This window comes from Dermacentor albipictus, chromosome 8 (genome assembly GCF_038994185.2).
Source record: "Dermacentor albipictus isolate Rhodes 1998 colony chromosome 8, USDA_Dalb.pri_finalv2, whole genome shotgun sequence".
Classification (NCBI taxonomy): Eukaryota; Metazoa; Arthropoda; class Arachnida; order Ixodida; family Ixodidae; genus Dermacentor; species Dermacentor albipictus.
The window spans coordinates 59,925,493-59,951,449 of NC_091828.1; the positions used below are offsets into that span (position 1 = coordinate 59,925,493).

General features: G+C 44.8%; 1 protein-coding gene across 4 annotated transcripts in view; it reads right to left on the reverse strand.

Annotated features, from left to right (window-relative positions):
• The window catches only part of LOC135915169 (AP-4 complex accessory subunit Tepsin-like), a 63,485-nt gene that overhangs the window by 14,341 nt on the left and 23,187 nt on the right, over window positions 1–25,957 (reverse strand). For all 4 annotated transcript variants that reach the window (XM_065448206.2, XM_065448207.2, XM_065448208.1 and 1 more), the window contains 5 exons: window positions 25,382–25,431; window positions 15,490–15,565; window positions 11,279–11,362; window positions 6,695–6,901; window positions 1,942–2,086 (listed from right to left, as the gene is read on the reverse strand). In XM_065448206.2, the coding sequence (XP_065304278.1) occupies window positions 1,942–2,086; window positions 6,695–6,901; window positions 11,279–11,362; window positions 15,490–15,565; window positions 25,382–25,431 (562 nt within the window). The remainder of the gene's footprint in view (window positions 1–1,941; window positions 2,087–6,694; window positions 6,902–11,278; window positions 11,363–15,489; window positions 15,566–25,381; window positions 25,432–25,957) is intronic.

A 25,957-nucleotide genomic window follows, 5' to 3' on the forward strand; every position in this document is an offset into this window, starting at 1 on the left:
AAAGACTTTAGGCACTTATTAAACACGGCACATCTGCGATTAGCCACTTAAGGAACTTTGATAACCTATCATGAATGTGATCGTAATTTTTTAGCTTATGACAAGCCCTTCTCACAACATGACAGACACTCTATCATCATCACTTTTACTGAATTAAAATTTTCACAATATTTGCAGACACATTTGTGTGTTCGAACTATATGAGCACATAAAAAAAATATGGGCCATTATGGTATCTTTTTCAGAAAAGAAAAGAAAAAAAGAGCCCTTAACGGGTTAAAAGGCAACTTTCTGGGCAAGACATCTATGGCAACATACCTCCGAATCTCTGTGATAACCAGCAGATTTACTAGTAATCTAAAACTTAGCAATAAAATTTTTATTCAACGAGATTAGGAGGCAGGTTGCAAGTGCCCAATTGAAGCCAGCCCCACTACATGGAGCGTCCCTGTTTACTAGAAGTCCGGCAGCTAGCATGATTTCTAAAAGACACTGTCACATGATGTGTTTGATTGACTGTTTTCTTAAGGTCACTGATGTTTGTGGTCTTATACTGTAATGTTTCAAATTGTGAATTGCCGCATTATCTGCGCACATTAAGTGCCTGGTATGTGTGTCCTTGAAACTGCTGTTATCACCCCATGTCCGAGCATGTCTTCAACTTGATGTTTTCACCTCTACTTTTTTCAAGTGAACAGCACAAAATAAGGCATAAGATACTAACAAAAACACACGCACAGAGTGCTGAATTACAACTCCCTAGTCACTTGCCCCACCCTACCAACTAGCTCTACTAACTGCCCATACCTTAGCTAGTAGGGTAGTGGGTTTTGGCAGTGTAACTACCCCTGCCAACTAGCTCGGGTTAGGACTTTAGTGCTTTCAGCTCCTTCCTGAACGTTTGCGATGTTATATGTGGGCAGTTGGGAAATTTCTGCATCATGTATAAATAGCAGTTAACTGAGAGCTGCTTTAGTTCTGATTTGTCCACAGCTACTGCTGCACTTTTTATGACTATTGCTACTGAGTAATTGCTTCCCTTCAAGGGTGCAGGCTTGGCCAGCAAAAGTTATAGGGGTATTACTCAGGCTCGCGCGTGTGCACCTGACCCTTCTCTGGATCGCACAGCGCCGGCGGAGCGGCAGTCGCTCCCTATCACTTTCGCAGCAGCCCTAGCAGTCAGAGCTGTGACCCCTAACCCGCAGTTCGCAGTGAGTTGCGACCACGGCGGGTTCAGGCCAGTGGGGACAGGGTGAGTCTCGACCTAAGGTGTTTATTCACCTTAGAGTACAATGATTCCAACAGACAACAACAGCCACAACACATACAAATACAACACAAAACACAACCACAGCGGCGGAGCATTCCGCACGTCTGGGGTGAAACAAACCGCACAATGTGGGAACCACAAAAGAGGCTGATAAGAGTTCAGCTCACCCAAAAGTGGATCCGCGCTCGGGCCCTGGGGCGGTGAGTCGCACACAAAGGCCGGGCGCAACAGGGGACGGCGTGCAGCGGTCTCAGCGGCTGATTTGAGATGCGGCCTTTCGCAAGCTCTTCCACCGTGAGACGAAGATGCGTCGGGGGAATAGCGCTTCTCCCCGAGCGGCGGAGAGGAGTCTCCCCGGTTCCAAGAAAGGGAAAGGAGGGAACGGGGTGCCTTGGCTGCAGCGTCGCGGCCAGGCGCGAAGAGCAGCGGGAGCGGCGAAGGTGCCCTCTCCCCGCTACCCTCCGCGAGCGAGCACGTGATTATCGCGTGATAACCGCGTGGCCGCTCCGGAGATATCGGGATGCGCGTGCGATCCCCACAAAGTTCAATCGTTTATTCTTTCTGACAGTGTTTTGACTTCTTTACCAATATTACACAATAGTGATATATACACAAAATTATTAGCAGAATGTACTGTTGCTGTTACCATTTTTTGAAGTAGCCACACTTACTCAGCAAGAGGTTCATTTGGAAGATCACTGGTCCTGGTGGAATCACCAAGGCTTGCAGAGTCGCTTACTGTCCCCGACACGTTGCCATCGTCAGTCTCATCTTCATCATCATCCCAGCCACCTCCAGCATGGCCCTTCTTACGGGCTGCAGAAAAGGGCACCAAGTAATCAGTAAACCTCATAAGTTCAGTTGCATCACTACGCACTATGGCCATTATTTCATCAGTATACAAGCCATGTGCTGAAAGGGTAGAGCGCCGGTACAGCCTCCACATTTTCTGTTTTCCTTTTGTCTCTGCACCTCCTTTCATATTTCTTACATGCTGGAATATGTCTTTGTCTAAATTCCAACTAGCCCAACTTCCTGCTTTAACCCAATCCATAAGGTGGTTGTGGTCAGACCTGTTGTCCTGGTATTTTATATATCTTCTTATTACTTGTTCACTTCTTACAAACTGATTTTGCACGGATCTTTTTTAATATGTTACTATAGTTACTAAAATTATGAAGCACACACGTTCAATAAAACTGACCTAATTTTTAATTTTGATGCATTTATTTTTGTATAAGCTGTATATGTGTTTATATATGACATAAGTGTACGTGCATTTTACTCGACTATCTCAGTATTGTATGGTTCGAATTTTATATGAGGTGCATATACTCCCTTCAGGCGCCAACTATTCTTGCCCCTGGTAAATTAGTTTTACCACATTTATTGAGTCCTCAGAATTCATTAAAAGTGTGCCGCAGCTAGACAGATAAGAATTTTTCTATTCTTCGGTGAGTTTCGTCAAGCTTACAAAATGTGGACTCCACGTGCATATTTTCAACAGTATCATCAGGTAGTACAAGTATATCAACTACTACAATTTAAAGCTCCAATCTAGCTACTTGGAAAAATTCTGGCAGGATTCATCTACTACAACTCTCCATGTATGCAGATAGCCAAAACGCCGGGCTCCTCTCACATGCTTTCCCTTGGGCATGCTGCGCCTTCTGGCAGAACCACTGTGAAGCCCACACATACCCAGTCGCACATAAGGTGACTCAAGTTCGTATCAAAGGGTTTCATTGGAGAGCAACACATGGCCTAGTTGGTGCAAGGTGGGGTGACATAGGTAACAGGAATCCAACCGGTGCACCAGAATGCCGGAACCTCCTCGCTGGCTCTGTCGAGAATGTATCATCCTCCAGGGTACAAAAAGAGGTTCACAGCATTAGAAATTTAGCACATCGTAAGCAAATGGACATGGGCCGAAACTTCTGAAAAATTTGCACCATCCCGAAAGTCGTACTAGGCGTGATCGTATGATCGAGATTCTGCTCTATCCAGAAGTGCTTCAAAATGTATGTGACACATTTTAAATGGTATTTTCCAGGATTGTGCGAATACTTGAATATTACCGAATCAAATCGTATAGCGAATGTGCATATCTACCATTCGATTTTTTTTAATATTTGATATATTCGGTTTAGAGCCCAGCACAGTGGACAGACAGACAGACGGCCGGCCGGACGGATGGACGGACGGACGGATGGATGTTAGGAGCGCCCCCTTTAAAACGCAATGATAGGCTGTGCCACCACACTCTTTTTCTTACTTTGCCCAGTGTGTTACCTTTTTTCTTTTTTTGAACAGACAAAAAATTTCCAGCATCAAACTTCTTGAACCATTATAGGGAAATTTGTTTTTTGTATGCCTCTGTTGTTTGTGGTCTCCCTACTTTTCTGCCACCAAACTTCCATCACCTTTTACTAATCCCTACTGTAGACATGTTTGCTTTCCCCCTGCTATCCCTGAACCCAAGGGCTTCAAGTAGGCCAGCCGAGCCTAAACCGACAGCTGGATAGATGGCTTCACATTCTAGTAAAACATTTTCCATCGCTTCCCACGCTTTACTGCAGCAAGCACAAGCTTCTTCTTCCTTGCTGTACCTTGCTTTATAGCTACACATTCTAAGGCATTATGATCTCGCTTCAAAAAGTAAAGAGTTTCCCTTTGAGTTATCATAAATTGTTCTTTTCCAGATTTTGTTTTTACCTCTTAGATAGTTACTCATAGCAGGTTTCTTTTCCGTTGCCGCCATGAAGGAGATTGTCTTAGCCTCTCTGACTTTGAATTGAATTCTGGGGTTTTATTAAGTGCCAACACCATGGTTTGGTTATGAGGCATGCCGTAGTGGGGGATTCTGAACTAATTTTGACCACCAGGGAATCCTTAACGTGCCCCCAATACACAGGAGGAGGGCATTTTTGCATTTAGCCCCCATCGAAATGCGGCTGCCAAGGCCGGGAGTTGATCCTGCAATCTCGTGCTTAGCGGTGCAACAGCGTAGCCACTAAGCCACTGCGGCGGGTCTCTCTGACAGTGTTTGACATTCTTCGTTGCCATGTTGCTTACTATGCTGGCCGCATACTCGCTAGCAAGCTTCCTAGTTATTTTTTTCCACTGTGAGTCCATATTCTTCTTGTAAAAATACTTGAAGACTCCTGCAATCCATTTACTTTCTTTTATATTCCTCAATCGTTCTTGGAAATCAATCTTATTTTGAGCTTCCCACTTCAGAACTTGCCTAGCTCATATTACCCTGCACAGCTTCATTTGTAGCCTTTCCGTGAGCACCCAATGCAAGGCATCCCACTGATCTTTGGTTGCCGTCAAATCCTGATTGTACCCCTGACTTCAAGCAAATAATCACATTTCCAAGTCCTGGAACCATTACACCTTTCCATATACACAGGAGCACCTCGTACCTATTGTAACCACATAGCGCTGTTTCATCATGGACATTTCTCTTCCCCTCTGATATTGTTTTTTCCTGTGTTTTTGCATATCTACTGCCTTTGTTTATCCGTATACCAAGGTACTTGTATTCTTTCACTCAAGGTATATCCTGGCCCTGTATTGACACTGTCCAGTGTTTTCATTGAATACCACAGGATCTGATTTCTTACACAAAATTTCAATCCTAAACTGTCACCTTTCTGTCCACAGATATTAGCTAGATGTTGCAAATTACATTGCCCATTAGCAAGCAACACAATGTCATCCACATAAAACAAATCTGGGAGCTGCTGCTCTACCATCATGCCTGCCTGTTTGTTCAAGAGCCCTTTCCATCCTTACTATGCACATCATAAACAACAGCGAAATAAAGGGCGCCTTTGTCTTAGTCCTTTGGAGATACTATCACCTTTCTCTTCACTCCTCATCTCTTCCCATTCAATGCAAAAGTATAGTCTAGGTAAATCCCCTTCAAAAGCTGTATGCAGTCGTGGCATAAGCCTTTTCCTTCCAGAATATCACACAAAATGTAGCAGTTCACATTGTGATACACTCTAGTAATGTCTAAAAAAAAGCCACATGTAACAGTCTCCTTAGTCCTCTCTCTTTGTTTATTTTGGTATGCTATGCTATGTTTATTTCGGTTATGATCCAGATGCCTATGGATTTTGAAGTAATTCTGAAGTTCTCCCAATATGCTATTATGTTCTGCCCATGCTTGCAGTTCTAATTTATTGCTAACCTGTATGTATTACTTATGTAATGGTCAATGGCCTATAAGAGTGAATTCTATCTTCTTTCCCTTCTTTCCCTTTACCTTTATTAATTAAATTCATGCTACTTTATTGCGAACTGTCTGATATTCACCTACCCTGTACATGTTCTTTTTCTTTTTTTACTGCTTTCAAGAGAGCTTCCTTATTTGTTTCCATCTTCGTTTAGGATATGTTGTAGCATTGTTCCAGACCTTCTGCCTAATAATTAATTTAATATGGTTCGAAAATATTCTAGGCGCAGCCTTATTTTTCTCGTGTATTTCTGACAACCAACGACCAGTGCCACATGCTGTGTGCACCACGGAGTCCCTCAAGCTCGGATGCAGCCAAGCGTGTCACTTCGATTTTTACACACACATAGCGATGAGCGCACCGCGATCAGGCTGCCCCGGCTGGCGCAATAGGAGACTCAGGCAGCAACCATCATTTGTTGGTTTATATCGCAAGAAAAGTACAAGGTAGAGAGAGCCAGGCATGCGTCTTGCTTTTTTTTTAAGCACATAGAGGAGATCGGCCAATGAAGATCTCTGGCTGAAGGGGTGCCACGCACGTCGTGAAAACCAAATGAAATGTACAGTTATGGTTTACTAATGACGAGAGCTGTCTCTACCAATTCCCTTTTCCAATGCCAACAATATTGCAAACTCTTGGCACAGTGATGGGCCCATTATGCTTTCTACCTGCTGCAGGTAACGAGCTGACATGCACTGATGATACGCATTTCATGTGATCGCTGCCAGGTGTTACAATGTCGCCGAAGTTTGACACACTAACTGTTTTTTTGTTTTGCTCTCTCTCTCTCTCTCTCTCTCTCTCTCTCTCTCTTTTTTTTTTTTTTTTTGCTGCCCTGTATGCATGGAAATGTGCACATTTAGCAATAACAACTGGTGCAGAAAGAGATGGGAGAGAGGACACTACAAAGGCTTGAAAAGGAGAGGAGGTAAGCCGTATAAGCGATCACTATGAAAGTTAGGTGTGGTGCATATCCAGGACCTAGGTTGCATGCACCCAATGCATTGCACACAATATGAGCAAGTCGGTACACCTGACTCCACAGTTCAAGATTCAATCCCATGGACGGAATTGCATTTTCCTTGCTGCTGCAGAATGGCACAACTACTGTGCCAATGGAACAGATCATGGGAGTACAGTTTGATTCGTAAGTTCCTGCTTTCCAATACACATTTACCTTTCTGTGGTTTTGCTGTAATTTTCACAGCCTGCTGTGGAATGCTAGTAGTTTTTTCGGATGTCGAAGCCGGGGACTGAACTGTCACCGGCTGAAACTTGGGCAGGCCTTCGGTAAGTAGGTCACTCGCAGCCTTGTCGGCCGGCTTCCCTGCAATCTTGTCCACGACCCTCGCAATCCCGTCAGTCACTTGTTCAGCCAATGTCTCTGCAGAAGTGGTAGTACATCTTGTTAGAATGCGCCTCCAACCCTGCCCTGCCGTTTGGCATGGCGATCAAAGTGATATCTTTTTTACTGTAGTTTTTTACTCAATCAAGCAGTCGGTACAATCAGAATCAAAAAAGGACCCCAAAAAACAGACATTCACTATGGTACAGTCAAATCAGGCATTTACAACATGCCTTTTCACTTGATGTAATATCACAGTACTCTGTGATTACATTTATGCCACATTTAGAACCACTTACAGATAATAAGGCAACTGATCTAACCGCCCCTAAGCTTCAATGCCAAGTTTCAGCTTAAACTTGTAAAGCTACTCGAGTGAAGTAAGCTGACAAGTGCTTCAAGTTATTTCATTAAATTAGGAGGTTAAACAAAAGTGCTTGTTCCCTGAAGAGGGAGTTAAAAATAAATTATGGGGTTTGTTGTACGAAAACTATACATGAGTGCCATAGTAGATGATTCAGGATTAATTTCGGCCTCCTCAGATTCTTCAGCATATGCCCAAAACATACACCAGGCAAAGCCAAACCCATCGGAAACAAGTTCTGTTTTCTGTCCACTTTCATTTTCCTTTTCCTTATTATTTCTATATTTCAGCTTAAGAAGGGCAGCTAGTTCTCCCTACACTTTCTTTTGCTTCACTGTCTGTTGCTTTCATCAGATTTTTGAGCTGACATACAGATCAGTAAATAATGTTTTTTTTTTTATTTTGCACAGTTATCTAATTAAGGATGCTTTATCGTTACATAACCTGTGATTTTGTTAGTGCATTGCGGTGTCCTATTCTGCCACTTTCTCACTGCATGTTCACGCTGTTCAAGGATTCGTGCATCAACTTTATTTTAAAATTATTCTGGTTCCTTGGTGGACCTTAATGTACTTGCATTGTTTAAGCGATGTGTTCTTTTTCTTTTCAAGACAAAAGGAAATATTCAGTATTCAGTTTGGTATCGAAAGCCAGCTGACTGTGAAATAGTTGCATTTGTTTCGATCCCCAAATATGACGATCCAAAGGCCTCTACTCATGCAACACTAGATGAAAGAAGGCCATAACCATGCCAGCATGCTCATACAAAACCATGTTGTAGGAATCAAGCGCACAAAAATGTAAGACTAAAGCAAAATATTAAAGAGACCATTTTACATTGCACATAAACCAAACGTTGCGCAGGTGGGTTGGGCATATTGTTGAGCATATTCGCGTGCCAATAAACTTCTGGATGAACCAGAAGCTGTTCAAAACAACTGTGCATGTTTTGTTTTTTAAACTAAACCGTGCTTAACCCTTCCTGGACAGAAAACAAGCTGAGCTAGTCATGCATGCACTTGGAAAAAGGTTAACCAATGAGCCCAACTCGTTCAGCGCTGTTTTGCTTCCCATGTAGCCCTCAAGACGATTTGTGCTCATTTTCTGCTCTATGGTTGTTGTAACACACCAGATTATGCAAGGTTACTATGCAAGATTATGCAAGATTATTCAAGATTATGCAACATTATTCAAGGATGAAGTTGCGAACAAATACTTCTTTTTTTTGTTATTTTGTTGCCAGCTGTCTGCTTGAACTTCGTGGGAAGAGTAAATGATTCAAGTACTGTTCAAAAAAAAAAATTAAGGGTAGTGATTGAGACTGAGCTGAACTTCTTTGAGTGAGAGCGATCTTGTGATACAGTTTGTTGTGTTGAAGCGTGTAAATAAGAAAATAAGCAGTAGAACCAACCTGTGTGCAGTGAAGTCTACTATTGTTACAGTAAAAAAAATTATTTCTAATAAATTTTGGCTTTCTTAGACAAACTTTTAACTTGGTCTTGCTTCGTGTTATTAACAGAATGGTTTGTGTACAAAACGAAATTCTGTCCCTTTTACAAGTATTTTCTCTTTTTTTTTCTTTTTCATCCTTAAAGGGTTAAGGAAGGTTTATAATTGTCGGGAGCAGCAGCAGACTATTTTACAGCCTCATCAGCATGAAGCCCTCTTTAGACATGTATTCTAGACATGAAATGACTGGCATCCCCATTTGTACCCATCTTGCATCAGATAGCTTCATGATATGCCTGCAAATTTTCTTCTGTTTCATTCCACAACCTCATTCTCAGCTGACCTATACCGTGTTTCCCTTCTCTTGGCATGCCATTCTGTCGCTCCTGCAGACTTCACTTATCTGCCCTACACATCTCCTTTAGGTGCCGATTAATTGTGTCCATAGAAATTTAGTTCCACAACATTTTCTCTGCCTTCACACGCAGGAAAAGCGTACAGCTGCAGAACAGATAAAGAATTTTCAGTCCAGTGCATTTTGCCAACTTTACACAATGTGGGCTCCACGCGAGAACATTTGACAAGAACATCAGACATGAGAATACCAGTCACTTCATGTCTAGGATACTTGGTAGACTCCCATCCAGCTAGTTGAGGTACATCCTGAATGGAAACCATTGTGAAAAACAACGAAAGGAGTGACCCTGCTACACGATGACATATCGACACTGACCGCAAACCCATAGCCCTTTACGTCCAACTTGTTTTACTAAGACACCTTACACATGCTATTCAAGCTTGCAGCACAGGTTCAATCACAAGTGTTTCAACATGTGTGTGACTATTTTAATTATCATTACTTAATCAGTGCTTCTGGTCTTGACGCACCATCTTGGCGTGTACAATTATACATGAAGTACCTCAAAGGGTAATATGGCCTGCCCAAAGCCACTTTTCTTTCTCTTACAGCAGCCCTGAAATAATTCTCTAACTAATCATTAGATAGCCTGGATACTGACGTATGTTGTCCCACGAATCTCATGGTGCAAAAATTTTTCGTGTCGTGGCAGTGAAACGGCTCATCACGGCACCCGTGGCAGCCGTGGTGGACTATGTTACGCAATGCATCAGTGCCATCTTAGGAGGCCACGTGCAACAGACACAGCAACGCACAATACAAAGATGAAAATATTTTTGTCTTTTTGAGATTGCAGACTGATATATTTTCCACTTGTTTAACTCAAAATTAGCAATTATGTATTACTGAGAATCTTCTCACAATCATGAAATCAGCCAATGCATTGGTGAACCAACTGCTTTCGATGACGGCACTGCAGATGCGAGAGCAACTGTTCGTCACTTTTGAGACGAGATTGTAGACTCCCTGCTACACGCAGTGTAATGATGTTCGGCTCCCATGTTCACAGAAGTCCCGTTAACAGACAGACAGTGTTTCTTTTTTTTACTATGTTTAAAAAGTGTTTCAGGGCCCCTTTAAACTTAACTAGAATATCAGCTGCCTGTGTTTGCTGTCTAATTCATACTGCCGTCTTCCTGTCTCTCAATGTTATGCCTATCATTTTATGTTCAATCGCTCACGGCGTAATCTTTAGGTTCCCGTAAAGTTTCTTTGTCAACCTCCTAGTTCCGACCACATAATTCATTATTGACAGAATGCACTGATCAGTGATTGTATGACAGTTTGTTACCCAGTGAAAAAGTGTTCAATATGGGAGCCCCAAAAATCTCACAAAATTCTCTTTGCCTATTACTAAAACATGAAATATTTTATGAAAATATTGGCATCACTGAGCAACTATATTTAACACACAACACCTACTTGCGAGCCCCAAAAATGAGATTACAGAAAGAAAAAAAGAAGTCTTAGAATTTCTCTCACACACATCAATTTTCTTCCCTCGAGCCTAAACGCACGAGTGAATGGAATAAGCTGGTCGAAGTCATCATTCTTGCTTTTTAAAGACTTGCCCAGCCAAGCTTACATGTCATCTACTGTAGAAGTAAAAGCAGGCAGTTATAAATTGTTCTTTAAGAATGATTTTCTTTTATGTTTCTGCTTTTTTCTATTTTGGTGATGCCAGTGTTTTATGACACCTTCACATACTAAAGTCCTACAGACACTTCCACCTAGTCACTGTTTTTGTGCTCTCATCTGAAGAATCATGTACTCTCTAGTATAAGTAGCATGTACAGTGTACAGCACAGTAGTAACTGTATCATGTACTCTTTAGCTTAGTGCCTTACGAGCAGGCAGCTGTACCAATAAATAGCAGATAAAAATTTGAAGACAAAGGCTAGTCGCGTTTTACTGTGTAAAATTCTAAGTATAGATTATAAGCACGGTAGTCTGAAGCTAGGCTTGTTTATTTACATTCGACACAGCAAGCGGTGCGGACGACATGTCTGTGTTGTATGTACATTTCTTGTACCGCCATCTGTGATGTCTGCCACGAAGGTCAGTTGTGTTAGCCCCAAGAGTTGTTTTGGTCAATGAAACAGCAGCTAAGGAGCAGTGAGCACTTTTTGTAAAAAGCTAGTAACGCTAATTACTGAACAAGAATGCATAGTGCTGCAGAACATACTTGGACCGACCGGCGCATTTCCAAATCCCTGGTATTTCCCAGTTGTAGCCACTGAAGCCCCGAGACCGGAATATGACCGGGTTTCTGCAAAGCAACGAACGGGCCCAGTTACAGAAAATACAGATGCATGATCAACTAACCGTTCTATTTAAGCTGCAAGACATACAAAAAGCTGGTGCCACTGAGTGCCAACTGTCACCTACATGTTGACTAGCCACGGTTGAAACTGTCATTAAACTAAAGCTTTAACAAAGACAGTTTCATAGAGTACACAGGTTACATTAGAATTGAATTAGGCATGGTTACTTACAAACTCAAAACCATCGCAACAGTTTTTGCATTCACTGCTTTAAAGGGACCCTTACAAGGTCACATAACAAATTTTGGTTATATGCTGCAATTCAACTGGGAAATAGTTTAAACGAAAAACTACAAATGAGCATCGACTTTACTACTCTTAGTGTTGTTCAAATATCAGCTGATCAGCAAAACGATAAATTCTAGTTCGTAGCTTTCACATTCCAAAATTTTTGAATTTTGCTACCTTTACTTATTTAGAGATCCTCACAGATACTTATAGTCTGCAGAGGACAAGCTCTTGCACCACACATTAAAAATGGCCGGTTTAAATGCATGGTGATCAAGGTTGCAGGCAACGATGGCGGGGGTACAATTTTAACGCAATAGTGTTACAGGCCACGTGTCGGATAAAATATGGTGTTGGCGTCTTGCGTCGGATGCCGTTTAGCGGAAAATCATTCTGAACCCCAACCACGCCGGCCTTCCGCGTGGTACAGAGGCGTTACTGAAATAATTGAATTCCTCAAAGTAAGATGCGCCAGAAAAATCATAAAGTACAACCTAAACACAACGTACAGACATGATAGCATCAGAATGTAATTTGAATATACCAGAAAATGTATATCTGTTATGCGGAAACAAACATAAATCGCCGTTTCTACCATTCATAGAGCGGCACGCTGTGCTCGGTTTTTTGCAACACCACCATCCAGATGGCACTTGTCTCCACGCATCCGCGGCCCATGCAAGAGGCCACATTTCTACCAGAAAGCTCGCCCGTTCACCTTTGTGCATAGCGTTCGCCACCAGCATTTCCCAGTAAACATTACGGTCACATAAGTTGCAGTTGCCAAGCGTGAGAAGCAGTAAGGGATCTTTGAATGGTATCGCATGCAGCTGTTAAAGGTGAAGCTTAGGCGTCCTCAAAATTTTGGTCAAAAGATAGTCTGAATCTACTTCAAAAGTTCAATGATGAAGTAAACTTAGAATAAGCTGATCAAATTGCCAGTGACACAACGACATACCAAGTACAAGTCACTATACAGGGTGACACACAGAGTGAAACATTTATTTTGAATATGCATACATGAGCACAACATTTTTACACATGCCGTGTGCAATATACAAAAGCACAACAGCTGCTCTTCTGCATCGTACATCAATGTCCAACACAAAAGGATTGTGAATTGGGTGAATTGGAAACTATTTGTGATGTTCAGCACACAGAACGCTCAGCTGTTAACACAGGTCTAGTCCTGTGGATGTCAGTTTTAATTTTCGCCTGTCTGCTCACTGATCATCATGAAGGTCAAATGTCGGCCATATTGCACTGCAGCCACACTTGTGAGTGTGGTATGGCCTTGCCAGGCCATTACATGCCTTTCGCTTCCGAAAACACAGTCACATATGCTGTCTTCTGTACATAACAACAATATCAGACCAACAGACAACGAAGCCAAGGAAAGCATAGGAGACGTAAACTGCATTATTTCTAATTGAAACATATAAAAATAATAGAGAAAAGAGAAGTGAAACTGGATGAAAGAAACAACTTGTGGTTGTGAGAGCTGAACCCACAACCTAAGCTTGATGCATGCAATGCTGTACTAATTGAGCTACAGCAGAGGCTGTCCTCCCGCGCACCTTTTGGGCACTTGTGTATGAGTTAACAAGTACCCAAGTACCCATATTTAGCTATTGGAGTGCTAGCCTGCACCACTCATGGCAAGGTTGCTGGATGCTACACATCCAGCTCCATGTTTATGAGTATATAATGCCTGTGGTTCCCAAGAAAGAAGACGGGACGAGAGTCACCACTGTGGCCCAATTAGTAGAGCATTGCATGCATCATGCAAAAGTTGTGGTTTTTGCTTCCACAGGCTACAAGTTGTCTTTTCTTCCACTTTCATTTCCTTATTTATCATTATAGCTACATTTCAACAAAAAAAAATATGTAGATCCCACAGACTAGGAATCGGCGTTGTGTTAAGCATTTTGCAGGTAGCTGACAATCCAGCCTCATTCGGGCTTCTGCGAGGTGAGCAGTTCTATATGTGACATGAGCGTGCGTGACGACAGCAGGAAGACAATGGTGACGACGATCATATGATAGCAATGGCATGATTTATACTCTGGCCGTTCAGCGTGAGCTTACAATATGCTAACTATTGGCTTCTACATAGCCATTGGACGGGAGTGACGAGACTGTGACATCATAAGTGACTACGTGCTATACAATCGTACATACATATGTCTCTGTCATGCAGCGATTGATAAAACAATGATAGAGTTTGCACTGCAGCAAAGACATGATGAAACTTGTTCAACCTAAGCCACAATACAGTGTAGCATAGCTTCTACGTAGCATTAACAGCTAGGAGGGAAGAACTGCAGAATGTGGGCCGATCCTGAAGGCTATGCTGTCAAACACAGCATCTCAAAAACCTAGCTGTGACAAGGGAAGATTGCAAGAAACAGGTACAGTATGCATGCATCGAAGAGTTAAGAGATAGTTGGCTTTTGCACAAGAGAAGTATGTGTGCAATTGGTTACAGCAATGAGCTGCTGTGCCGGAAGTCAAAGGTTCAATCCTGCTGTCAGCCACACATTTCTCCCTATTGAAGTCCAAAATGAGGCATCACAGGAACCTAGCTACTTATCGCAAAGTGGCTGGAATGAGGCGAATAATGCTTTGCATTAAAACCCACCAAACTTCCCCAAATCTTTCCTTGGCCTAGTTGTCTGTTGGCTTGATTTGGTTACTACCAACGATAAATCGAGCCAGCAGGTTCCCTTTAGTCCTCTGTATAAGTGAAGGAAACTGACACATACACAAAGGAAATATCAACAATAGACTAGAACACTTGTGTTACTTTAATCTTTCACTTGGCTTCATTGCATAGTCACAGATAACCACGCTCCCCCAACGACAGGTTCTTCAGAAGCAATTGCTATCAAATGTGCATATGGTAAACAAGGAAGGAAAGACACAGATTTACTAAGTTAAATCAAGTTATATGATGGTGTTAAAGGGACCCTGAAACAATTTTGTTGATTTTCTAAAAACGTACTGAGTCATCAGAGTAGGCCTTGTGATTGAGTGTCGGCCTCGGCTGCAGGTGGACATGGGTTCAAAACCACCCTGCTGCCAGTTGCCCACCAGTTATTCAAATGGCCACATGTGTGCCCCGACCTGACACTTGGTTTTCTTTAGGAGTGAACTGTCCTGAGGAAGGAGCACATACCACGCAAATCCTGTTGCACCCTATGGGCACAACAAAACCTTGTAAGAGTATGGCCTGGCCTGCTTCCATAGCAGCAATTTCGCCTGTGGCATCCCCAAGCAACCTTTAGGTGAGGACATTCACAGGTTGGGACACTCACCCTTTCCAAGCGTTGAAGTCCCATAATGGTGGAGCAGCTGGCGGGGAGAGCACTTGTACCCACTTTACTGGTAGGTACCCAGCAGCAGCCCCGACCCCATTTTCAGAATTATGTTGTGCCCACAACATTGAGCCAGATTTGCATGACGTGGGCTCCTTCCTCAGGACTGTCCATCCTCAAAGAAAGCCAAGTGTTGGGCTAGGGGAGGCCCTGTGCCTATTTGGGCAACTAGTAAGTGATCAGCGACAGCGTGTTTTTGAGCCAGCGTCCTCCCACTGCCAAGTCAGCCCGAGGCCCCAGCTCTGAATTAATTTTGACCAGCTGGGGTTCTTTAATATGCACCTAAATTTAAACACTTAAGGCCTTATGCATTTTGCTCCCGTTGGAATTCAGCCAACACAGCTGGTAGGTGAACACATGACCTTGTGCTCAGCTGCAGATCACCACAGCCACTGAGTTAATGAGGTGGGTCCACAGCAATGCTAACACTGGTGATGTTGGCATTGTCTGGAGAGTGATTCACTCACCTTGCTGAACAGGGGGAAGCTGTCCAGCACTCTGGTGGCTCACAGCACCATCATCGTGAACTGCATGGAGCAGGTCCTGTCAAGTGAGGAAGGCAAAAGAAATACACTGAGAAACGAGGACTACTTCAATGCAAAGTAGGGGCAATGGGAGAACCACTCCGAACTCGAAGGCCAGTGAACAGTATACCTCTCCCTCCTTCGCTACCTTGCCAACAGGCCCTCTTTGCCACAGGTTTCTCTAAAACACATGAGGACAACGCGTCAGTGTCAAACTTCATGTTAGCTCTCTTTTCTTGTTTGAAAACACAATTAACTTTGTGGGCTCACAGTACGTCTCCGCGCACGGCGTCGCCAAGTGGCCCCCGAGAAGTGAAGCCTCACGACGCGGCACGACGGCGCACGGCGATAGACCCACCGCAGGTTCGAGCACCGAGCCGAAAGACCTGGACGGCTCTGGCCGTACGCATGGGCGCTCTCCCAGGAACACACGGCGTCCAGGACAGTTAAGGCGTTTATTGATCCCCAATGGCCAACATGTGCCAGACTGCACCCAAACACACGGAGTACACTCGGCGCCCGCGGTTCCCGATGGCGAGGAAGGCGGGGTACACGCCGCGTCGAACAATGGTTTACGCGCGCGGGCCGAAATGCGTTCGCAAAACGCTACCTAGCGCTTCCCGTCACCGACAATGGTCTGCGACGGTTCGGACACGCAAAATGTGACGCACTGAGCACCTGCGACTACCGCAAGGGCGGAACGCAAAGCCACTCAGCAAGCCACACTTACGCAAGCTGACAAAGCACGTGAACGTCCCCAGGCCGGGGCGTTAGGGGGACGCAAATAGCTGGTCGCTCACGTACCTTGCAGCTTGCCTCTCGTGACCGGCGCTCGCCCCTGTCGCAGCCCGACTCCCCCGCGCACGGCGATCGTCCCCAGTCGGGGCTTCTTCCCTACATCACGCCCCACGACCCAATCGCAGGGCCGCGTAGCATGACGTCACGGGACGCGGCCGCGGCGCCCGGGGAAAACGGCGCGCGGTCGAGGGGTAGGCATTTGGGAGAGGTTTTCCTCGCAATGGCGAATAAGTCCGGAGCCTTAGGCACGGCAGCGACTGCGCCCCGGTAGACCGAAGGACTCCCACAACTTATACTTGTCAAGACCCCGTGCTCTTTGGCTACACGCTGTTTCCGCTGCATCAGCAGTGTGAAACATGAGGTGAAATCACTTGATTGTGCAGGACACACAGGCAAGGTGAGGAAGTGGAGCAAGCGTACGAGTGCATGCCAAAGGCACGCTAGAAAGCATATCGAAACTGACATTTCCCATATAGGGACAGCCTCACATATTTCACCTTGGTGACATCCTGTGGCTATATTGAATTGAAATTGGCATCACAATGTGTTCAAAAGGTACTAGAATAGACCACAGAGAAGCAGGTGTTTGCTTTCTACATTGTCAGAGGTGGTGCAGGGGCCCTTCAAGGCTTATGATACTGAGAATTTTTATGATGTTCTAATCACACAAGCAAATTTAGGTGCTATATTTTTTTTCTTCTTCATTTCTTCATTAAAAAAAATGTTGAAAGGAGCTTATTATAATGTATTTTTGTGTGCATTACTTGCACTAGAAGCTCGCTCCTGTGCTAGAATATTCATTGCAATTCTGCGAAATCGCTAAAGGCTTACAGGGTATCCTTGCTTGTGTGTGTGCATGCACATGCACATGCTTATGTGTACATGCAATGTATGTTTTACCAACACTTGTAACACTCGAGACCTACCATGAGAATTAAATAGTGTACACAACAGGCCCACTTCACTAGCACTTGCACTTTCAGCACTCCTTATGCAAGGTCTGACACTGGTAATCTACCTCTGCAAGTGCAGCAGAAATATGGCAATAGTGATAGAATATTGCAACAGCAAAATGTAAAAAGTGCAAAGAAAAACAAAACACATGCATGCAGCAAATGCAGTAGAATCTCGCTCATACGTCTTGGAAAAAAAAAACGCAAGAAAACGCACTAACCGGGAAAACATACGATCCGAATAACTAAAAAAAAATTGACTGACATAACTTTTGTTGACATCTGCGTAATGCGTAGCCTCGCGCCGATCGCTGCGGCACGAGACACCGACGCGCGTCGAGCTGATGGCGCTCCGGTGGCCCAAGACGCGTTTTCTTGTTTTCCTATTGCGTGTCGGTTCAAGAGGGCGACGGGAAACCGAAACGAAATCAAGCTGGTGGGCGACGCCGGATGCCGCCGAAGCGAAACGTGATGCCCACATTGCGCCACCTGCAGCAGGGAACGGCGGCGCGTTTGGACAATCGGCTACTTAAGGCGCGCAGTAGGTATGCTACCAACGGCACTACGCACCACGCGCTGTAAAACAGATAGGTGAAGATGCTTATCGCAATAGGTTTGGCGGCGATACAGCTGTGAATACGGCGTGCTACCACCCCGGAGAAGATTTGCTGGCACCGAAATGAGAAACTGAGTGCGCGTCGTCGTTTTCACGTGAGACGGACGGGCGAGTATTGCGGTGAAGTTGCTGCGGTGGGCAGCTATATCCTGTTCTCGCTCGCGCGTGTCTCGTGCATTGTCTTGTTTACATGGGATCTAGCGGCCGGGAAACGTATCACACGATCACAGTTTGGCAACATACGGAGCGTTGGTGTATTCCGGGAACGTATTCCCGGAATCGGGAATCATACGTTCCCGGAATCATGTATTCCGGGAACGTATGAACCGGTAAAAAAGTGAGCCTAGCTTTATAGGGTCATTTCTGTGTTCTCGACTGCGAACGTTTGTGCCGGGAAAACGGACCTAACGGGAACATATCAACAAGACATACAGTATACCTAAGTTAGCAAACAGCCTATGTACACTCAATAGTGTAACGTTGTTGTTCAGCAACTCAGAAGCAGTAAGTGTTGGTCAAGAATGTTGTTCACTTAGTGCGCACTCGAATTCCTAACTCTCGTACTTTGGTTATGTTATGTAGAATATCACAGCTCTCTTTGTTCTATACACGTCTTCATTACTTAATTCTTACTCTTGTTTGCCAGGTATTACATAACATGCTTGCTCATTCAGTGCACTTTCTGCAGCAATCCCTGATGGGACTGGCAGTGCCCTACATTTAAAAAATAATAATAATAATAATAATAAAGAACGCAGTAGGGCAATGTGAGAATTGTCCGGGCAAACTGGAATTATTACACTACCTGAGTTCAAACTAATACAGCTGCCTAGCTGCGAGTTTGAATGAATACTAATACTGGCGCGACAACTTGGTCACATTCAAGTTGTGCGCCCTTCGTATTGGACACTGTGCATGCCGCACTGCAGTGTTGTTCAGAAACAACAAGCAGCGATCTTCGTGGCACGAGTGGCCGCTGGACCAGGCTCGCATGCGCCACGCGCACGAGGGATCACACAAGAAGAAAGAAGAAGACGATTCAACGCCTGTTTTAGAACGCGACTGCTGGGGATTCTTCACGACAGCAGTGACTTTTAGTTGCGGGCAAAGGTTCGCCCTAAATAAACATCGTTACATTTCTGGTGGAGGTGTGGGGTATGAGTCGAAGCCCCACGAGCCAGTCAGCGTAGCCCCGAGCACCAGCGAGTCCATCCTGTGGACCAGCGGACCTGCCGCCGTCTTCGAGGTGACTAGCCCTAATTCAGCCCTCTTCTCTTCATGCCAAGGGAAACTTAGACAATAGACACCGCCACAATGACTAGCCAGATAACACCGGCACAGCTGGTCGTAAGCCCCCCCCAACCTCGGAAGCCGCCAACATTCCATGGCGACTTGTTCGATCACGTGCAAGATTGGTTGGAACTGTTTGAGAGAGTGGCGAGCTTTAATGAATGGGATGAAAGACAGAAGCTCTGTAACGTATATTTCGCTTTGGAGGACTTAGCAAAAATGTGGTATGAAAACCACGAGCCCTCTTTGTCCTCTTGAAAGGAATTTTGACGTCAACTGCTAGCAACATACGCCAGCACGGATCGTAAAGAAAAGGCGGAAATTGCACTTCAAGCTAGGAACCAGCTCACAAATGAAAACGTGGCGATGTACATCGAGGACAAGTACCGCCTGTTCAAGCGTGCTGATCCAAACATGAGTGAAGATAAGAACCTGCGCCATTTCATGCGTGGAGTAAAGCAGGAAATCTTCGCAGTTCTCGTCCGCAACCCACTGCGCACGGTCGCCGAGTTTAGATATGAAGCAACAACCATCGAAAAGACGCTGGAACAGCGGGATCGGCAATACAACCGTGAGGCAAGCTGTGCACCTGTCCATGTATTCTCTGGAGGCGTGCCGAATGATGTTGAAGCCCTGCGGGAGCTCATCTGGTCAGTGATCAGGGAAAAGCTCAACAAGTTGCAGACACCTCAGACTCCAACCGCGCCATCGATCGTCGACGTTGTCCGGGACGAACTGAGGTAGGTCACATGGGATCCAGAGCGTTAGCCACAGCTGATGCAGCGCGCCCCAACGTACGCCGACGTACTCGGGCAACCCGCGGTACACAGTAGTGGAGCAGTGTGACAACCGTTCCCTACCCGCTGACAGTACGCATGCACCTCGTCTGCTGGAACCACTGGCCGCCTAACCGCCTCCAGCACGTAGTGCACCTCGTTTTGTGGAACAAAGGCCCCAGAAAAGTGACGTCCGCCGTGACCACGAGCACAGGCCTCTGTGTTTTCACTGTGGAGAAACGGGTCACCTGTATAGGTTCTACCCGTACCATCAAGCTGGATTAAGGGGTCTCCCCTTGAGTGCACCATGCCCCCGAAACGGTGAACTGCCAGCAGAGATCTAACAAGATTTGTCCACGTGCCAAAGCCCCATTACCCCTCACCAACGTCAACCACAGTCACTATCACTCATGCACTACCGATCGCCTAGCCCACACATATCTCCAAGATTGCCCAGGCGTCATTCACCAAGCCCACACCAGGAAAACTGAAGCAAGCAACCTGTGGAGGTGAAGCCACTGATAACCAGATTTACGAAGATCCTCCAACATGGTTCCGGTGCGATGATGAGATAATTCCAGTAAACAGGTGCAGGAACGAAACGATTATATCAGATCTGCAGTCGATAATAGATGGATGCGAGCTGAATGCCTTAGTGGACACCAGCGCTGATTGTTCGGTAATAAGCTTCAAGATGGCAAAGCACCTGAAAAAAGTTGTGACGCAGTGGTCTGGACCGCAGATACGCATGGCAGGCGGTCATCTTATTACGCCCCTTGGCTAATGCACCGCAAGACTTATGATAAAAGGCTTCACTTACGTTTCTGACTTTATTGTACTCCCAGAATGTTCACGGGAACTTATATTGGGAATGGATTTTCGACAACCTAACGGCGCCATAATTAACCTACGTCGGTCCACGGTGTCTTTCTCGACAAAACAAGCTACATATACCTGTGGAAGAATCGGAGGAGCGGCATCTTGCTGCACTGAGCGTCGTTGATGATGATGTAACTGTGCCGCCACGCTGCAGTATAATGGTTAACATTTTACGACCATGAAGGCATAGCAAATGGAAACATAGAGCTCTTTTTCAAAAAAGGTATTTGCGTGGCTCGGGGCCTTGTGCACTTAAGCAATGGCCGTGCAAATGTCGCACTTACGAATTTCGGAAATGAATTCCAACACATCGCACAAGGAACAGCTACTGCATATTTCCACAAGTTCTGTGAAGCGACCGAATTATGCAGCCTAACGACAATGTCAGCTGCTCTGCCAGGAACCTGCAGTGTCGACAGATCAATTACTGTCAACCCGAGACTCCCGGAAGCCCAAAAGAAACAGATACATGCCCTGATAAAGGATTTTTCTGACTGCTTCTCCACTTCCTCGAAGGTACACGCACGTCTGTTGCAAAGCACAGAATCATAACAGAGGACGCCACAAGACCGGTATGCCAGCACCTGTATAGAGTTTCCCCAAAAGAAAGGGAGATCATCAAAAAGCAAGTAGAGGAGATGCTTTCAGATGGTGCTATTCAGCCTTCCAGCAGTACATGGGCTTCTCCCGTAGTGCTCGTTAAGAAAAAAAGATAACACACTTCGATTCTGCATCGACTACCATAAATTTAACAGCTTAACTAAGCGGGATGTATACCCCCTTCCGCGTATCGACATGTTAGATCGGCTCCGATGTGCAAAGTTTTTATCCTCCCTGGATCTCAAGAGTGGATATTGGCAAATAGAAGTGGATGAACAGGCGTGAAAAGACAGCATTCGTAACCCCTGATGGCCTCTACGAATTTAAACCGCTTCCATTCGGCCTCTGCCCCGCACCTGCAACGTTTCAGCGAATGATGGACACTGTGCTCGCAGGATTGAAATGGCAGTCGTGCTTAGTGTATTTGGGTCGTATTTTCCGCAACATCTGACCAACATCTAGAGCACCTGCGACTAGTATTAGAAGTTATTTGCGCATCAGACTTGACAATTAAGCCGGAAAAATGGCAATTCGGCTTCGATAAACTTCGGCTTCTCGAACGCGTCATCAGTGCTGAAGGCATTCGGCCAAATCCCGAAAAGACAGTAGCTGTTGCGAGGTTCCCAACACTCACAGACAAAAAGTCACTGCGACATTTTTTTGGGTTTATGCACATACTACAGAAGATTTGTGGAAGACTTTTCAAAGATTGCTGAGCCCGTTACAATACTAACAAGAGAAGATGAACCTTACATGTGGAAAAGCAAACAACAAGACTCCTTTGACAAGTTAAGGAAATGCCTGCAAGCTTCTCCAATCCTTGCCCATTTTGATGAGACAGCCGACAGTGAAGTTCATACCTATGCGAGTAACGTCGGCCTCGGTGCCATACTAGTGCAGTGGAAGAACGGCCAGGAGAAAGTAATAGCTTATGCCAGCAATAAGCTCTCGAAAGCAGAGGCAAACTACTCAGCAACCGAGAAAGAGTGTCTTGCAGTCATTTGGGCAATATGTAAATTTCGACCTTACCTCTATGGTAGACCCATTTAGAGCAGTCAGTGATCACCATTCACTTTGCTGGCTGGCTGGCGAATCTCAAGGATCCATCTGGACGACTAGCAAGATGGAGCCTCAGGCTTCATGAGTATGGGCTTCTGTCGTATACCGTTACTGTCGTATACCGATCCGGGAGGAAACACAGCGATGCTGACTGCTTGTCACGCATGTCGGCCAAGACAATTGTGTCAGAAGAAGAGGCTTTCCCATACCTTGGCATTGTTGACACGTCACAAATCTCTCAACAACAACGAGATGACCCAGAATTGCTTCCATTTATACAATGCCTGGAGGGCCTCGATGTTCAACTCCCGCGTATTTTCTCTAGGGGGCTATCCTCATTCTGTCTGCGAGGAAGTGTCCTCTACAAGAGAAACGTCGAGAACAGCAAGACAAAGTTTTTACTTGTCATACCGACAGCTATGTGAGAAGAAAATTTGCATGCATGTCACGAACTGACATCTGGACACATGGGTGTGAGACGTACATTCGCCAGGATTCGTCTGAAATACTACTGGCCCAAGTTATTAGCATCAATGCAGCGCTATGTCAAGACTTGTCGCAAGTGTCAAAGGCACAAGACTCCATCTGCAAAATCGGCAGGCCTCCACCAGCCAATAGAGCCACCAAAAGCCCCATTCCAACAAGTCGGTATGGACCACCTTGGACCCTTCCAAACATCACCTTTAGGCAAATAGTGGATAGTTGTGGCCACGGACTATCTGACCCATTACACAGAAACTGACTCCCTGTACAGTGCAACGGCTGTCGAAGTTATACAATTTTTTGTCGACGATATCGTGCTCAGGCATGGAGCTCCCACAGTTGTTATTACCGATTGTGGAACAGCCTTTACTGCGGACCTAATGAAGTGCTCGTTGCAAATGATACATACTGATCATAGGAGAACTACGGCGTACCACCCTCAGACAAACGATTTAACTGAACGCCTCAACAGAACACTGGCTGACATGCTTTCGATGTATGTCGATGTTGAACATAGCTGTGGGACGAAATTTTGCTGTACATCACGTTCGCATATAATACGGCCGTTCAAGAAATAACACGAATAGCACCGTTTGAGCTTATATTCGGCCGAGCGGTAACCACAGCTTTGGATGCTATGTTGCCGTTAGATGAAGAAAACAGTAACTCATCTGACCTTGATGATTTCTTGCAAAGAGACGAGTTCTTGCAAGAACCCTATCATGAGAGGTCACGAAAAAAAAAATGTGACAGCCTGCAGGAACCCCTGCTTCGTCTCATGCATTGGGCTGATGCAGTAAGGAGGCGGATAATGCCGCGACAACTTGGTCACATTCAAGTTGCGTGCCCTTCGTATTGGACACTGTGCACGCTGTACCGCGGTGTTGTTCAGAAACAACAAGCAGCGATCTTCGTGGCACGAGTAGCCTGCTGGACCCAGCTCGCATGTGCCCCGCGCACGAGCGATCACACGAGAAGAAAGAAGAAGACGGTTCGAAGTCAGTTTTAGAATGCGACTGCCAGGGATTCTTCACGACAGCAGTGACTTTTAGTTGTGGGCACAGGTTCGCCCTTAAAGGGACACTAAAGCAAAACAATAAATCAGTTTAGACCAATGAAGCATTGTTTAAGAACCATGCAGAGTCATTTAAAAAAAAAATAGTTTGATTATTAGATGAGAAAATGAAGGTACAAATATCGTTATCTGAATTTTGCGCCGAGACCCCAGCGCCGGTACGTCAGCGTGACGTCAGGGATTCCAAAGTATGTTTTCGCATTTGGGCTGCATTGGCTGAATAAAAATTCCCGAAACTTGCCATGTTTATTATATGGTTCCTTTAGAACACAATGTAGTCAATCTGTACCTCTATATATAATTAGTAAGCCCTAGAAGATGCCACCAAAATCTAAGATGTCACAGCCCCCAGGTGCAGGAACTTAAGTAGGCGTCGCCACCCGTATTTCGTTCTTGCGCTTTTTCTGGCTTACCAAATGTCTTTTCGTTGTAAGAGTGGTGTTTTTGGTGTTGTAGAACAGTAATTTACTGATGCAGAAGAAATCATTTTTCACTTTAGTGTCCCTTTAATAAACATTGTTACAATAAAGTCAAACCCTGATATAAACAATAGGCATAAAATAAATTACTGCAGAGACAAAAAAGTGGATCTAAAGTGTTTCCAGATGATATCAGTGAGTAATAAATACCATATAGTATATTTGCGTAAGAGTCCACTTTTTGCCCAAATCTGGCAGAATGCGACCCCCCATAGATGGGCTGGCAGTTTGCAAATCAATCTTCAGTCTACATATGCAAAAGAAAAAGAAACTGTATTTCCACGGTTACTACAACATGCTATCCAGAGTCTCTATGCAGATACACTTGTTAGCAGTCGTCATCTGTATCACCGTCACTGCTGCTAGGACACGGTTTGTCAGCGCTTTTGGAGAGGCAGTTGTCCTCAGTGCTGTCCATAGCATTAAAAATGCCTGGTATACAGTTATAAGTTTTCTTTCTATTGCAAGCAATCATGCTATGCAGTCGTGGAAGTAACTCGCACAATGAAGCAATGGTGCATGGCACCAGCAAAGCACAAATCGAAATAAAATGGGAAGGTCTTGCAGATAGCACACGACATTGCACCATCTCAGATTTTTTTTTTCTCCAAATTTTTTTTCGCTAAGTTAGGGGGTGTGGCCCTTACACAAATGAATGTAGCTATCATATATGGTATGTGCTTTAAACGAATATTCGATATAACGAAGATATTTTTAAGTCATATGCAACTTTGTAATAAAGAGGTTAAACTATACGAGCCTTCTCAACCTGTTCTGGTGAAAATCCCAGGGCAAGGATTTTTGCATTGCATTACAGCACCACTCACCTTGGCAAGCAAGCGAAGGCACTGGTTTTCCGAGCCACCCCCGGATACATCTGTACCAACAAGGGCAGGAAAAACGAAATAATGGGAAAAAAACAGTAATGCTTAATGTAATGCAAAAAGTGCTCATACATGCCAAAATGAAATCAGCCTGCTGTACTCTGTTTCATACATAGCAGGCAAGGCTGCTGTAGCTACACAAACAGTAGTGCGGTCATAGCGGTCTCTCTCTCCGCACCTGTCACAAGGCAGCTGTTTTTGACCAGCAATGTTTCTATGGAAGATCTAATTCATATTTACTATGGGACAGTTGCTGGCAACAGCAACCTGTAGGGAAGATAATGAAGAGCTCTAGTGCAAGTGGGATTTCACCTTGCTTAGCTTAGTGTATCCCGTGTAAATATAACCTGTAAACAAGATTTGAATTTGTGTTTCCTTCCACATAAAATCTTGGGTGGAGGAAACGTTACATATGGTGGTGATGCCTTAGCATATGCAACGTTTGCCTTTAACTCCTCTCGGCATGACACCACTGGTTATTCTCTGTTTTACTCATTATTTGGCCGAGAATTCACCTTA